The sequence below is a fragment of the Pseudonaja textilis genome, chromosome 1 (assembly GCF_049901715.1).
Source record: "Pseudonaja textilis isolate UNSWEBS1 chromosome 1, rPseTex1.2, whole genome shotgun sequence".
Classification (NCBI taxonomy): Eukaryota; Metazoa; Chordata; class Lepidosauria; order Squamata; family Elapidae; genus Pseudonaja; species Pseudonaja textilis.
In genome coordinates this window covers 121,524,880-121,540,841 of record NC_141990.1, presented here as the reverse complement: position 1 = coordinate 121,540,841, position 15,962 = coordinate 121,524,880, and the positions used below count along the sequence as shown (strand labels likewise).

Genomic DNA, 15,962 nt, shown 5'->3' with positions numbered 1-15,962 from the left:
CACAGCAATGCATTTCATTCTTTTTGAATTATATTCCTACACCTTTACGTAGTTGTCCATATTTGTGTCTGTAAGCCACTTCATAGGGAGAATGATGATATGTGCTCATCTATATATAAGGGATGCTTGATGGTCTCTGAGCTTGGATAGTTTCTTGCAGACATTACATTACCAAACTATGCAACATCATCATCCTAGTAAAGAATGGCACTTGCTCTCACTGCAGACTGAGGCAGTGCAAACTGAGGATTGTCAGGGTAAGAATATAAACTGAGGGCAAATCCCATTCTTTACTAGTTCTGACGATGTTAGCTAGCTTGGGTAATAAAACATCTGCAAGAAAACATCGAAGCTCAAAGAGTATCAAGGATTCCTCATATATAGATAAGCACATATATGAACATCCTCCCAATGATGTGGCTTGCAGACACAGATGGACAATTACTAAAGGTGTGGAAATATAATTCAGAAAGAATGAGATGCATTGCTATGGAAGCTAATACAGAAAGGCAACTAAATTGCTAAGAGAAAGGGAGAGGCAGATGGTTCCATACCAAAAGAATGAAGCAATGAGAGAACTATAATCAATATCAGGGATCCTACACAGGGCCCCTAGACCATGGTGTGCCAACAAGTGCCTTCTAGACAATCATTCCCTGCTGCATCTGACAATTATTTTTCAAACTGCATCATTGTTATTTTCATTAACTGATCTGGTTCCCATATGTAATTTTGAAACATTAAAAAAATGACCGGTACTTTGTTTGCTCTCATCACCTTAACTCTTACCATCTTATAACTCACAACCATTCTGATTTGGATGCTAGAATAGCACAGATTTACAGCTGTTAATCTTTTCATAATTTCCTCAATAGCCGATCGAAGGTAGCATGGAAGTAAAAATGACTTCGTGTCATGAATAAATTTAGACAACCCAAATAAACAAGGAAACTGAAGTCAGGGATTCAGCTGAAATCTGGGACAGAATGCTACATTTTTATCAAAGCAATAAAATAGACATTCAACTGAGAAAATATTTACATGCAGAAGTACAAAGCCCCATTTTATACAATGAGAACAACTAGTTCAGCATTATTTGGATAAGTTCCAGCATTTCCACCCACACACATCCTCAACCTATTCCAAAGCCTAGTTGAGCAGCCTACTAAGCACTCTTGCTTAGCATCATAAATTCCACCACTGCCCTGCAAAATCATCTTATGCCTAGGCACAGATGTTGAAATGAAACTAGGTAATGATGCACTTCATGGTTGATTGGATCCTAGCTAGGTACATGTTTGAATTTAGCTGTTCCAGACAAGTGGGTTAAAATGTACTCCTCGTGCATATAAAAGGAAAGAATTCATTTAAGCCATAGTTTGATGACATTTTAAGTTATGGAAGCTATTTCTTAATATAGATCTTGAAAAATAACTGCTTGGAATAAAAGAATACTTAGCAACGCATCAACAGTTTTATTTTTATGCTAAGTGTGACTTACTTGAGGATAATTATGTTTTCAGATGCTAACAGACATTGTCCTTCAGTTCCTTGTACTGTTTTTATACAACTGTGTTCAGTTACTCCAATTGACTCTCAACTGTGTCTAGGAATGGAGAATCCAGTAAAATCCATGGGGCTTTCCATGAGTTTCAGTGTGGTTATCCAATTTGAATAAATTGTAGTTGAAAATGTTTCACATTGCCCACGTTGAACTGGGTTCAGTAAATAGTCTCCAATACCATTTTGGTATTCCGTGTCTTCCTAAATGAAATCAATCCTGACTATTTTTTGGAAGGACAGATACTGAAGCTCAAGCTGAAATACTTTGACACCTAATGAGAAAAGAGGATTCATTAGAAAAGGCCCTGAAGTTGGGAAAGTTTGAAGGCAAAAAGAGAAGGGAAGGGCAGATGATTAGATGACATAGTTGGCATGAGTTTGGCAGACCCAGAGAGATAGTGGAAGGCAGAGGGTTCTGGCATGCTATGGTCCATGGGGCTGCTCAACTTAGTGACTGAACAAGAACAACAATTCAATGTCCAAATTCTGTGCTTATAATTAGGTTTGGAATATATTTACAGTCCAAGAACCAAGCTTTCTGTCTCCAACCATGCATTTGGAGAATGGCTGTGAAATGTTCCTTGTGACTAAGATATAGATATATCAGTTACTTGGTGGATATCAGTTATCACTCCGACTCCTCTCAAATCAGTTGCTTTAGTCTAATGTCCAACTCTAATACAAGGCACTGGAAGAGAGGAAAAAAAAAATCCCTTTAATCCCTTGGCGATCCGGTCACTGAAACAAAAATTTAATTTCCTTGTTTGTTTTTTCTTCTATTAACTTCTTAATCTGGTCTTTCTCCAATTGTTCATTTAAAACAACAACAACCCTGCTTAAAAATATCTTGCTGGGTTTGATGCAAAGTTCTGTCTGTACTTGTAGATACCTCAATGGGACACTGAGCATGGCAGTCAGCAACAAGGAACAGCAGCCTGTTATTGTGTTGCTGTTATGCTGTGCAACTAAATCATGTTCTGGGATCCTGTGACACGCTAACACTGTCAGTCTTGTAGGCTGACAAACATACTCTTCCAGACCTAGATGTGGAGGTGGCAGCAGTGGGCCCTGAAGTCATGTGCCACAGTGCCAGTTCCCTAGAGGGCAAGACACAAAATTTAAAATGTGCTTTTGGAAAAATACAAGAGCCGAGATGTCATTTTCTCAGAAATACATAATAAAAGGGCTGCTACTTCCCTGAACTGAGTGCATGGTATTCTTTTCAGATGCAATATGTGTTTCAATAGAGGATTCTGAAGAAGCACTGAAAGAATAAATTTAACCATGAAGCATAAGGGTTCTGACAGGCACTGCAAAGGTAAATTTAATAATGGGTGATGTATCTTCATTCCGATCAATATTATTCAGATGGCTCTATATTACAGTCTCATGTTTCCCCAAGTGACCTCCTTCTGAGCAGAAAGCAGTATTGTTAGCTTTATAATGTTTGAGCTGCTGTTGCTTTTATTGTAAATGTGTAGTAGTAGCAGCCTATCACAATCTCAACTTGTCCATTTAGTGAGTCTGAGATTTGATATCTGTTTAGAAGGAAGAGATAAATATGAGTCTTTTATATAACAAAATTATTAAAGATTGCAATTGAAAAGATAAAAAAGTAAATATAAACTGAGTAAAAAGAGTATGAGTAAAAAGAGAAAAAAAGAGAAAATACAAGAAAAAGAATAAAAAAGAAAGGAAAAGGAAAAAGAAATATATAAACTTATATATAAACTTCCCCCCCCTTTATCACAACAAGTATAAACAATGACCTTTTCTTAAAATATATAAAATTCTCATCATGTCTCATTTTATAACTATAAACAACATGGTAACCACCATGAGCTGTGGTAGCAGAGTGGGTAGAATGTAATATTACAGGCTAATTCTGCTGACTACCAGCAGTTCAGCAGTTCAGTTCTCACCGATTTAAAATTGACTCGGTCTTCCATCCTTCCGAGGTGGGTAAAATGAGGATCCAGATCGTTGGGGACAATAGGCTGACTCTGTAAACTGCTTAGAGAGGGATGTAAAGCACTGTGAAGTCAGGGGTGGGATTCTACCGTTTTCCACCTATTTGCTAGAACCGGTTGTTAACATTCTAAGCAGTTCGGAAAACTGGTTGTTAGAAAAAATTACTGGCCTAAAAGGCAGGAAGGAAACATTCTGGTGTTGCTTACAGAAACTGCCTCACCGTTAACCCTTATTACATTCTTGGCAGGACTAGACTTCCTGTCTCAGGAACTTCTCTGTAGTTTTTTCCCCCTCCTTTGCTGGTACTTTGTTTGTGTGGAGTGACTATTCAAAGTTGCAATGGCACTGAAAAAAGTGACTTATGACCATTTTTCACACTTATGACTGTTGCAGCATCCCCACAGTCATGAGAGGCCAGGCGAGGAGATGTGTGCCTCGATGTGAGGGATATTGAGTTGGCCACGCCCAGCCAGTCACATGACCACCAAGCCACGCCCACCAACTAAGCCATGCCCACAGGACCGGTTGTTAAAAAATTTGAATCCCATCTCTGTGTGAAGTGGTATATAAATCTAAGTGCTATTGCTATTCATTCCTTGTCAACAGGAGTCCATTAAGGGTTGTCAAAAATAACGTATCAACTTTAACAGAAAACAACTTTATATTCTTCCCCTGTGCTTTTAACAATATTGGCTTTTATTCCTTTCAAAAAATGTCCTGGAACTTGATTTCTTTTCATTTTTATTTTGTCTGTTCTCCGAATGTCCTTCAAAACTTTAACACATTTTTTTTATAAATCGAAAGCAAGAAGCTCTACCAAACATGATTGATATTGATTTGAATGTAGATTTTAAAAATGATAAGCTATAAGAGTGATATGGAAAAAGATGATATACTTGCCATCCAAATTCAAATCAATTTTAGACTTGTCTGGTACAGCTTGTTCCATTTCTGTAACATCATTTACACATCATTTATCTATAGCGACAGATATTGTTAAAATTAACTTTTGAGTCTTTTGTTCCACAAATATCCTTCAAACATCCAATGTTATTTTCCTCCATTATGAGCCAACAAGTTGACTTTAAGTATTTTTCTCCTTTAATTATAATCTTTAGTTTCTTCTCTAGCATCCAACATTCAATGTCCCATCCTATCATGTTTCTCTCTTTTAAGGAATCCAAATCACAGCAATTTCCCATAGGAAGGATTCTTATCTGGAGAATTTAATTTCAAATTCTTATTTCAAATATATCTGGACCTTTAATCCATTTTTAATTTTCCAAAAATTAATAGTTTAAAAATCTTTTTGCTGTTTTATTTTAATTTTCTGAGCCACTAAACTTGTACTAAAAACAAAGTCTAAATGCAAGGAGTGGTTAAATTTTGCATTAACAGATTTGGTTAGAAGTAGTGTAATTAAGATTTTGAAAATGAAAATGTAAGTGATCATCACATTAATTTAGTTCAATATAAATTTGAATTGCTTGATTTTTTTTTAAAGAAGACCAAAGGTATGTTCAAAAGCACTTAATGTCACTAATCGAATCAAAATGTTTCAAAAAGTCTATAATTTCATCTTGAAGTTATGTATCTGTGACAACATCAATGTGATAGAAATTGGAATGTTAATTTTTTCCCCTAAGATATACATGCGCCTAAATCACACTCTATGCCAAAGGAGTAATAGAAATAATTTATAGTTGCAGCTTCCACCAATGGTTAGCAATCTTAAATGAAACCAGATTCCAGCAGTTGAAATTAAAGGAATTAAGTGACAGACCATTTACGAACTTTACTAGCAGCTATCTTTGTCCATCACCATTAATCAATCTGCAGTAGAATCTTCTAGATTTGAATAAACAAACAAACAAACAAACCATAATGAAGAAGTTGAAAGTTGTAATTTTTCACTGGTTTCTTGCTTTAGGACTCAATGTGCCCCTTACCCCTTGTAAATTTGCATTTTTATAACTTTCACTACATTTGCATTTGATTTTCATTTAGAACTTTCTGGTGATTATCTCCATTCTGTTTGCCCTACCATTGAACTTTTCCTCGCTTCCAACTGCTTCTACCACCAGGATCTCATTTCCTTCTCGTGACCTTTTTATTTTATTTTATTTTTTTGCCCATCCTTCAATCTATCCTTCTTTATGGATAATTATTAAAATTTGTTAATGAGATTTCTCTCAAGAGGCATCAAAGGAAGAGGGGAAATAAAGAGAAGGATGAACAAGAAGAGAAAGAAACAGCTGAGCATTGCTGCTAATTTTTAATTACTTCCCATAGCCAGGTCTATATTTTTTCCCATGCTTCAGCCAGTCTCTACCGTCTCAGCAAATCCAGGGCCATAGGGGAGAGTGAAAGCTGATTTTTCTTTGTTTCCTCTAATTAGGCATCTCTTTTTTCCCTCACACTGCAGGATGCTCATTCTTTGGTTAACAGTAAAACTAGTTATAAAAGCAATCTAAAGCAGGCTGGTTGCATGTGTGTCCCCCTGAAAAAAGTGAGGTAAATTCCAAGTAGATGGCTGGGAGATCATCATACAGGGAGTCCTCAACATACAACTACAACTGAGCTCAAAATTTCTGTTGCTAAGCGAGACATTTGTTAAGTGAGTTTTGCACCACTTTACAACCTTTGGTGCCACTGTTGTTAAGTGAATCACTGCAGTTGTTCACTTAGTGGATCGGTTGTTAAGTGAATCGGGCTTCCCCGTTGACTTTTGCTTGTCGGAGTGTTGCAAAAGGTGATCATATGACTCTGAAACACTGCAACCGTCATAAGTACGAGTCAGCTGTAAAGTCTTTCCATTTTGATCCCAGGATCATGGGGATGCTTCAACAGTTGTCAGTGTGGAAAATGGCCATAAGTGACCCTTTTCAGTGCTTTTGTAACCTTGAATGGTCACCAAATGAATTGGGGTGGGATTCAAATTTTTTAACAACTGGTTCTGTGGGTGTGGCTTAGTTGGTGGGTGTGGCTTGGTGGTCATGTGACTGGGTGGACATGGCTTGGTGGTCATGTGACTGGCTGGGCACGGCCAACTCAATATTCCTCACATCGAGGCATGCATCTCCTCGCTTGGCCTCTCATGACTGTGGGGATGCTGCAACAGTCATAAGTGTGAAAAATGGTCATAAGTCACTTTTTTCAGTGCCATTGTAACTTTTCAGTGCCATTGTAACTTTGTCACTCCACACAAGCAAAGTACTAGCAAAGGAGGGGTTAAAAATTCCAGAGAAGTTCCTGAGACAGGAAGTCAAGTCCTGCCTAGAATGTAATAAGGGTTAATGGAGAGGCAGTTTCTGTAAGCAACACCAGAATGTTTCCTTCCTGCCTTCCTTACAGAAGTAGGGCAGTAATTTGTTCTACCAACTGGTTCTCTGAACTGCTTAGAATTTTAACAGCAGGTTCTAGTGAATAGGTGCGAAATGGTAGAATCCCACCCTTGAAATGAATGGTTGTGATGGTTCAAGGACTACTTATATTTTCTTATAAGCTCCCAAGCTTAGCAAAAATGTGTTGCTCATTCAGAAGATTGTATTTTTGTGCCTTGGACAAAAATTGAGGCTACAATGGAGAGAATTACTAAAAATCGGGAGACACCCTTGCTAAAGTTGAGTTTTATTCTTCCCCTATCACAAAATTAATACTGGATATAAGATGAGGCTGTGCAGTGTGGTATGCCAGAGGAAGTAAAACTCCACTATGTTTACCCAATTCCTCCTTTCCCTACTGCTTCAATTATTATTGTAAAATCACTGCTTTCCAATTTCACTGCGTCCTTTCTCATACTGTGCGATTCAATGCATTTCTATCTGTCAGGCTCATCCACGCTATAAAGCCCAGTGTATACAGGTGATCCATGACTTACAATCATAGTTGAGCCCAAAATTTCATTGCAAAGTAAACAAACGGTTATTCAGTTAGTCTTGCCCCATTTTACAACCTTCTTTGCCAAGGTTGCCAAGCGAATCACTGCAGTTGTTGTGTTCAGAGCACAGTTGTTAAGTGAATTTGGCTTCCCCATTGACTTTGCTTGTCAGAAAGTTGCAAAAGTTGATTACATGACTCCAGGACATTGCCATCATCATAAATATGATCAATTGCCAAATGTCTGAATTTTGATCATGTGACTGTTGGGGATGCTGCAATGGTCATAAGTGTGAAAAAGTCATAAGTCATTATTTTAGTGCCACTGTAACTTTGAACAGTCACTAAATGAATGGTTGTAATTCAAGGACTATCTGTATTCCAGGAAGGACCAAATGGCAAAACGTTGGAAGTTCTTCTCAAGTTAATTCAATTAAGAAGCATTCTAGATCCTACAGCAGACCATTCCACAGCAGACACCTCAAAATGAACAAAATTCCAAAGCAGTAGGGTTGGAGGTTTTATTTGTGTGTGTGTGTGCGTGTGTGTGTGTGTGTGTGTGTGTGTGTGAAATAAATCAAACAAATGCATCCTACTAAATTCCTCATTATCATCTCATTATTAACTATATTTCAAAAGCATAGATACATACTTTATCAAAATACTCAGTAGCTAAATAACCTTTTAGAATTGCTTGGTTATTCAACTCTAGTCTACAGTATTGTTGTGAAGAATTCTGACCTGCTTATCTCCTTTGCATGAATCTGTGCCTCACTATGCAATGAGAACAATTGCTTTTCTTCAAGCAGAAGCATTGACTTATACTGCTTTTCTGACATCCTGGGTTTGCTTTGGACAATAATATACTGTACTTTCTCAACAATGATGCAGGTCAATCTGAATTTTTTAAATCAGTGAGATCAGAGCAAATAATTTGTTTCAGGTGACATCAGGAGGTACCATACAAACCAAGAAAGAAATCCAGGGCCATCAGTTTATAGAAACTTCTTTAATGTGTTTATCTTATTGGAGAATAATTATTATTCTCCTGTTATTTTATGACAGGTTGACCCACTGTGGTAGTTGCCACGTGAAAAGACAAATTTTCCATGGTACCTATTTTGTAATTTATTCATTGCATGTCTGTCCTGAAGGGCTGCCTATCTCTGTGTGTTTCCACCCATCAATGAGGTCAGCGAGAGGGGCACACGTCAGGTCCCATAAATTAAGCAATGCCATCTTATGGGACCTTTCAAATGTGCCTCCTTGGTGATGTATAATGATATGTAAGAAAGACCTGGAGAGACGGGGCAGAGAAATGCTGCTAATGATATCCCCAGAGAGATCCATACTGTTAAATTTTTTTGAAAAATTTTAAAAACTTGGTTTTTCTTCCAGGCCTTGTATTAGGATGATGGTAAAGTTCCTTTGCAGATTTTATTTTATGGGGATTTTTTTTTTTTTGGTATCCTTCTGATCCTAGGTGTTAATGGGGTTAATTTTCTTTGTTGGTTGTATGCCTTTCTTTTGATATACATGGTTCTCTTTTTTAACTTTTTATTTGTAAGTCACCCAGAATCAGTGTGAAATGGAGACATTAAATTAAGTAAATTAAATGCCCTCAACTTTCCAAATACATCTCCATTTTTTTAAAAAAAGTCTAGCTTGGTGTTAAACATTTATCAAGGAAAATATGGATCCTAGCTTTGCAATAGATTCTATCCCATTAGCTCCAATAACACCAGTAAAATTGACATGTGGACCATTATACAATTAGAATACATTTGTCCCCTAAATTGGCTAATAATCCAGTGAGTCATCACTGAAATCTATCATTTGCCCTTACCTAATCCTCTTTCAAGGCTTTTTGTAAGCCTGAGTATACACACCATATTATTTCACACAATTTGCATATGCCTTAATCTTTATGGCTAGTCTCTCCCTCTGTACATTCAAAACACATCTTATTGCTTAACAATCATTACAATAAGCAAGCTAAAATTAGTTTAATCCTTGATTAGGCTATAATAATATTAATGCAACATAAACTGTTACATACAAGTTTATAAATGTAAATGGATCCGTCATTTGTTAAGTTCACTTCAAAAATGACTCCTCTGAATGAATAAATTATCTGGGATTAAAATAATCAAAGTGAGAGCATTCTTGTGCTCCATGGTTGATCCAAATATTACATTTCTTCATTTAGTAGACTATCACCTGATGACTCATTGGTAAACAGGTAACCCTACCTTATTGAAAAGAACTTCCAAACTAAAGATGCAACATGTCACCTTTATAGCTATATAGAGATATACATGTTCATATATAGGTAGTCCACAACTGAGCCCAAAATTTCCATTGCTAAGTGAGACAGTTATGTGAGTTTTGTCCCATTTTACAAACTTTCTTGTCACAATTGTTAAGTAAACATCTACAGTTGTTAAGTTAGTAACACAGTTGTTAGTGAATCTGGGTTTCCCATTGACTTTGCTGGTCAGAAGGTTGAAAAAAGTGATCACATGACTTTTGAAACATGGCCACCATCATAAATATATCAATAGACTTAGATTTATGTACTGCTTTACAAGCTTTACAGCCCTTTCTAAGAGGTTTTAAGAGTCAGCCAGTGGTGGGATTCAAATTTTTTTTACTACCAGTTCTTTGGGCATGGCTTGATGGACGGGGCAGGGGAAGGAGACTGTAAAATCTCCAGTCAAAGTTGGTATTTGTAGGTTCTCCAAACTACTCAAAATTTCCACTACCGGTTCTCCAGAACTGGTCAGAACCTGCTGAATACCACTTCTGGAGTCAGCATCTTTGCCCCCAACAATCTGGGTCCTCATTTTACCAACCTTGGAAGGATGGAAGGCTGAGTCAACCCTGAGCCTGGTGAGATTTGAACTGCCAAATTGCAGTCAGCTGGCTGTCAGCAGAAGTAGCCTGCAGTACTGCACTCTCACCATGGCTCACTGGTTGCTGAGCATCTAATTTCTGACCATGTGACCATGAGGATGTTACAACGGTTGTAAGTGTAAAAAATGGTCATAAGTCACTTTTTTCAGTGCTGTTGTAACTTCAAACAGTCACTAAACAAATGATTGTAAGTCGAGAACTATCTTTATGCATGTTTATGTAAATATGTCTGATATCCCTCCAAAGAAAAACACATGTTTGTTGGGAGGATGGATTTGAAAATATTTTCTTCATCACTTTCAGCCTGTTTCCTCACCCCTCCAAATTCAGGGGGAGGGGGATTCAGAATCCAACATTGGTCACAGAGAACCCCAAGATTTCCACACCTCTCCCACAAGTTTGCATTTTACCTTCCTTTTCTAGACTTGTCAGACAAAAAAAGTCCACGCAATAAAAATACAGTTTATTAAACCACCACTGTCCTGCATTAACCAAACACATTTTAATGAATCCCCAAACACATTTTCCATTCACATTCTTAGATTAGTTCCTCCCCTTCTTTTCTCTCTTTCATGCAATACCAGGCATGTTTCTAAAGCACACAAAAAAAATTGGCCTTTGATTAGTAACCCTAAGTGCAATAATAATAATAATAATAATAATAATAATAATAATAATAATAATAATAATGCACATAAAGAAAGACATTTAAATATCGCTGGATACTTCAGACTTGTTAAAGCTATTGGAAACTACTTGGCTGAATAATTTCTTAACCTGCCAGGTAGAAAGGTTATATATTAATTGTGTTAAACAATGAACTTTAAAATGCCCACTTTAAAATTGCACAAGGCAGCGTAATCGGCTGGAGAAGTTCTTTTAGAGTGGAATTTAGAAACTCGGGATATTTTATTACTTCTGCTCAGCTGTGATTGGACAATAGTGACATTACTAGGTTTCTAATAGGAGGCTTGGGAGGGACTGTTTTTGTTGTCAGGACATTAAACAAGAGCTTATCCAGTAGATGAAAGATGGCATATAGCTTGTTCTTTGTGAATCACAATAGTGTTCAAACCCCATCCTTGTTTATTCAAAAATAAGTCAACAGTCATTTGAGCTTTTCTCAACAGGATGTATAGCAGTCTGCACCATTAACACTCAGAATACTGCTGATTCTTTCATCAAGAATCAGCAGTGTGGACCTCATATTTTGATCATAGAATTAAGAATAGGCATATTATTTCCCACATCTACTTTTTATTGTTATGATAGCTCAATTAAATGTGTGATTATTCAGAAGCTTATCTAAGGAATTCAATGGGAATTATGCCCAGGAAAATGTACAGGTCTATAAGCTAAGTAGTTTACCTTAGACATTATTTCAGTGTATACTAGTAATATGTCTGACACAGGAAAATCTCAAAACTTGTGAAACTATGATGGAAGTGGAAGAATGCTGAAGGATTTTATGGCAGCAAAGGAATGGTAATTAACGTAACAGGTTAGCTGCTGAAATACTCTGAACTTTGTGTACATGCAAGTTGACGCTGCCTTAGTGACAACCAAATACATTTTAAAAGGTTTTTATACAAATCTAATCACTAAAATTTAATTCCATGCAATTCATAAAAGATAAGGTATACCTTCCAAATGTTGGAAGCTTTAGGAAACAATAAAAGGTCTTTCTATTTCTAACTGAAATAGTTATTTTCTCTCTCTCTCTCTCTCTCTCTCTCTTTTATTCCAATATTTCTTTCCTAAGAATTCAGTATAATCCAGTGTAACTTTCACTTCTAAGCATTAAGAAATAAAACAAAAAAATTTTTTTAACTGAAGCACATGCTAAACCTTGGAAACAATGAGGTCTTTCTTGTATACTTTAATCAAACACATGGCAGCAAGAGGCTTCAGTTAAAGCTTTACTTTTTCTGTCTATCAACCAATAACAGCAAATAATCTATATCAATACAACAATTGTAGTAAGAGGTGTCATTTTAAGGATGATATAATTGCTAGACAAATAGACAGACAGTAAATGAATGGTACTTTAAAACAGATAATCTGCTTTCCAAAGAACAGTGTGCAACCAGGGTAATTCTCATCACAGCACCTCTATTTCATACTGTTCTTTGTATGCTCACTTTAATGAAAGTTTGCACCGATTGTCATTTGTTCTGTAGAAACCTACAGAACTCCAGAAACCTTGACAGATGGTGTTTTGAAGGATGTTGCCAGGTAGCTGGTGTGAATCCCACATTAGCATTCTCTCTGGCTTTCAGAGGCAGCTCACCTTAGTCTCTTTTTAATATTCACATATGCTCACCTACAGCTACACTCAGGGAGGCAAAAAATAGTATGGCATTAGTTTATTAAGGCTTCTAATTAATTCAGAGTGAAACTCTAGCCTTTAAGAGGAAAGTCACATGCAAGCTTATTTTATTTCTAGCTTTGAATTACTTGTATATTTTAATTCCCTTTCATTTTTTACTGTCCCCCCACTACACTTGTGACATTCACATTGTGTCTCAGTAGATACTTCCCCCTGCTGGGAAAGGTTCAAATTACATCTACAAAGTATTGGAGGGAAACAAACACATTTTATTGATTGCAGGGCTCTAAAAGAAAAACCCGCTATAAAGGCACACCTTGGTAAATCTGACTCCTATACATGTATAATTGAAGAAGACCTGAAGATCTGTGAGTGAACATAATGTGCTTAATGACAGTCAAATTATATCTTTAAGGTAAAGGAATTGTAAAAAGCATCAACTGAAGCAATATATTTGCTTGTCCATATATTATCTTTTTTTTTTAAGTGAGTACCGTAGTTATTTTCATTTGAACATCTGATCATAGTTTTCCTGATGGTCAATATAATTGTGTGACTGTCTGAATTCCTTTCCAATAACAGGTGCTCAGAATTGCCTCAAATGATGAGTGGCAAATAAATTTAATAATAATAATATTAGGACACTGTTCCCAAAACAAAATAAATCATCATTCGTAATGTACAAGGAAAGGAAAGATAAGTAGATCATACAAACTTAGTAATATTGAACTCATGCTTAGGCAAAAAGTTCAAAGAAGATTTTTTAAATATTATTGGTTCTTTAATCTCTAATTTCAAAATAAAACTATATCATTATACAGAGTTTTAACTAGCAACCATCTGCTGAAATAATTCAGCAGATATTTCTGAAATGGATCTCCATTTTATAAATATATGAACAAGGGTAGAGTAAACCTAAGAATATAATAGTTGAAGTTAACAAATCCAAACAGCAGTAAAGTAAAATGAAAGTTTTGCAAAATAATAAACATAGTAACAACCTGTCTTTTCCCATATAAAACTGACCCAGGCAATGACTTTTGATTTGTTTTGTTTTTAAACCATGATTCTGATCTTTAATGAGGTTGTTGCCTTTGTCTTTGTGTAAATACATTTCTGTGGAAACTTCACCTGTCAACTCAAGTCTGACCCTGACCATAATGAAAAGGAAAAACCCATTATGAATGCAAAATGATTAAATAAATCCATAAGGAAAACAAAGTGATTATTATGGTGGCCATCCTGACATTCTTTAGTAAGTTGCAACATCACGTTTTGAAATGCAAAGCTTTTAATTCATTACCCAGCAGGATATATCTGCAAGTCGATCCAAAATCTTCAAAATACAACTGCAAGGCAACGTTCCCTTGAAAGCTATGCCTCTTGTTATCAGCACGGTTACATTTCACAGAATGCCTAATTGTTGCTGATCAATCTACAAAAGGAACGAGGGTTCTTCCAGGACTCTGCTATGGACACTAAATTCCCGGCTTATTGCACAGTGTTTCTCCGGAAATCTGTCAGCAGCTCTGCTTAGCCTTGTACTTGACAAAATGCTGCCAAAATCCAGCATCCCTCCCTGCTCAGGTTTCTGTTCTGGTGACCTTAGTGTTAGAACTAAAGAAGTGCGCTGATGCCACATAAAAGGCAGAACTCCCCGGGTCTTTTCCCTCCTGCACTTTCTGACTTACTGGTGCCCTGTAATTTCTAAAGCAATCAGTCCTTCCGTTTCAGCCGACTCTGCCTCTGCAACCTCTCTGCCTCTCTCCGAAAGAATGCCAGAGAAAGCGAGAGCTGCGCTCTCCTCCTCTCTTCCTAACGGGGACAGATCTGCCTGTTTCTATGCCCTGAACCCATCTCGGTGTAACCCGCACCGAATGGCAGAACGCAGCAGCGGTGGCAACAGGGAACCTCGGCAGGGGGAATGGCAACAAGCAATCCGCCAACAAAAATCCGCCAGACTCGAAGAGAGGAAAGCCAAGACTTACCTTCCGCCAAAAGGCGCATTGCATGAACAAAGGACGGATCTAAGCTATCCTTCTCAGCCATCAGCTCGGGTAAATATTTTTCTTGCTCCATGCTGGGTTCGCCTACACTTTGGACCGGCTGCCCGCCCAAGGTAGCGCGGGGAAAGGGAACTCGCTCACTAAAGGCTTTGTTGGCTTCGATTCGTCTCTTGCCCTTCTGTGCTTGTACTTGGGACGGGCTCACTTCCCCATGTGCGTGGTGGCGGTCGCGGGTGCGCTGCTGCTTCAGGACCTTGGACAGCGGGCCCCCCCACCACCACCGCCCCTCCGCCGCCTCCCTCTTCACTCGCTCCTTCGAAAAGCGCGTGTGTTGCTTCGCCCGTCTGGGTGCGCTTCCCCCCCCCTCCCACCCCGCACTGAGCTACGGTCTCTTACAGCACCAGAAGCCTTAACAAGGGAGGTTGGATGACCAAGACTTCCTCCCGCCTCCGTCGCCTTCTCATTGGGGAAGGCGAGAGGGAAGGCGGTGAGAGACAGGACGATACGGCCTCGGGATTGGGTTCTGCTCCCGCCCAGTCTTCTGACAGGCGTCTGAAAAGCCGCGGGCGCGACGAGATCTGTGACAGAGGAGCGAAAGGGGTGGGACAAGACAATCCACTCGCTGTCCGACGTACTGAAGTAGCGAGAAGGACGGGGCAACCTCGAGCCAACATCGGAAAGGACTGCGGGTTGAAGCCGGAGCTGAAATTCGGAAAGCTTCCCTTTTTAACCCGACTATCATTTGTCTGGATAACTCAGTTCTCGGCTAGATTAATCAGAAAAATCTCTAAACGTTTGGCTTGTATTCGGGTTTCACTGGTTGCAAAACCATCCAGTACCATGATTATATGGTGTGGCTTGATTAACAGAAACAGTCATAATCTCTGAAGCCCTTTTATTGTTCATGTTTATTTGTTTAGTTGGCACTGAACAACAGTTCTTCCTCCTTCCTCCGTTCTTTTGTTATGCCTATAAAAGGGAGAGAACTGCTTGTAAAGACCCTAAAAAGTGTCTAGGGGTTCCTTGTTACTGCTGTAATAAATCAATGGGTTGAATACTTCTTTTCCACATTAGTGTCTTAGCATCACTGGCTCTTAATCAAGTGAGTTTTAATTATCTATCTATTCTTTCTATCTATCCATCTATCTATCTATCATCTCAGATTGAACATACTGCTCTTAATGGAAGTTAGAAACCTACATCATTTCATCTAAATTTTGTCTTCAAACCACATAAAAGGAACTGGGTCAGATTTTGACATTTTACAAGGAAGACGAATCAGTGTCTTTATTTCATGA

At 37.9% G+C, this 15,962-nt stretch overlaps 1 protein-coding gene across 9 annotated transcripts in view; it reads right to left on the bottom strand.

Moving 5' to 3' along the window:
* Window positions 1–15,011, bottom strand: part of KHDRBS2 (KH RNA binding domain containing, signal transduction associated 2) — a 462,416-nt gene extending 447,405 nt beyond the window's left edge. For all 9 annotated transcript variants that reach the window (XR_015740011.1, XR_015740010.1, XR_015740012.1 and 6 more), the window contains exon 1: window positions 14,647–15,011. Coding sequence is in view for 3 of the 9 variants with exons in the window: in XM_026695174.2 (XP_026550959.1) it covers window positions 14,647–14,737 (91 nt within the window). In the remaining 6 variants the exon portion in view is untranslated. The remainder of the gene's footprint in view (window positions 1–14,646) is intronic.
* Window positions 15,012–15,962: the final 951 nt, after the last annotated feature.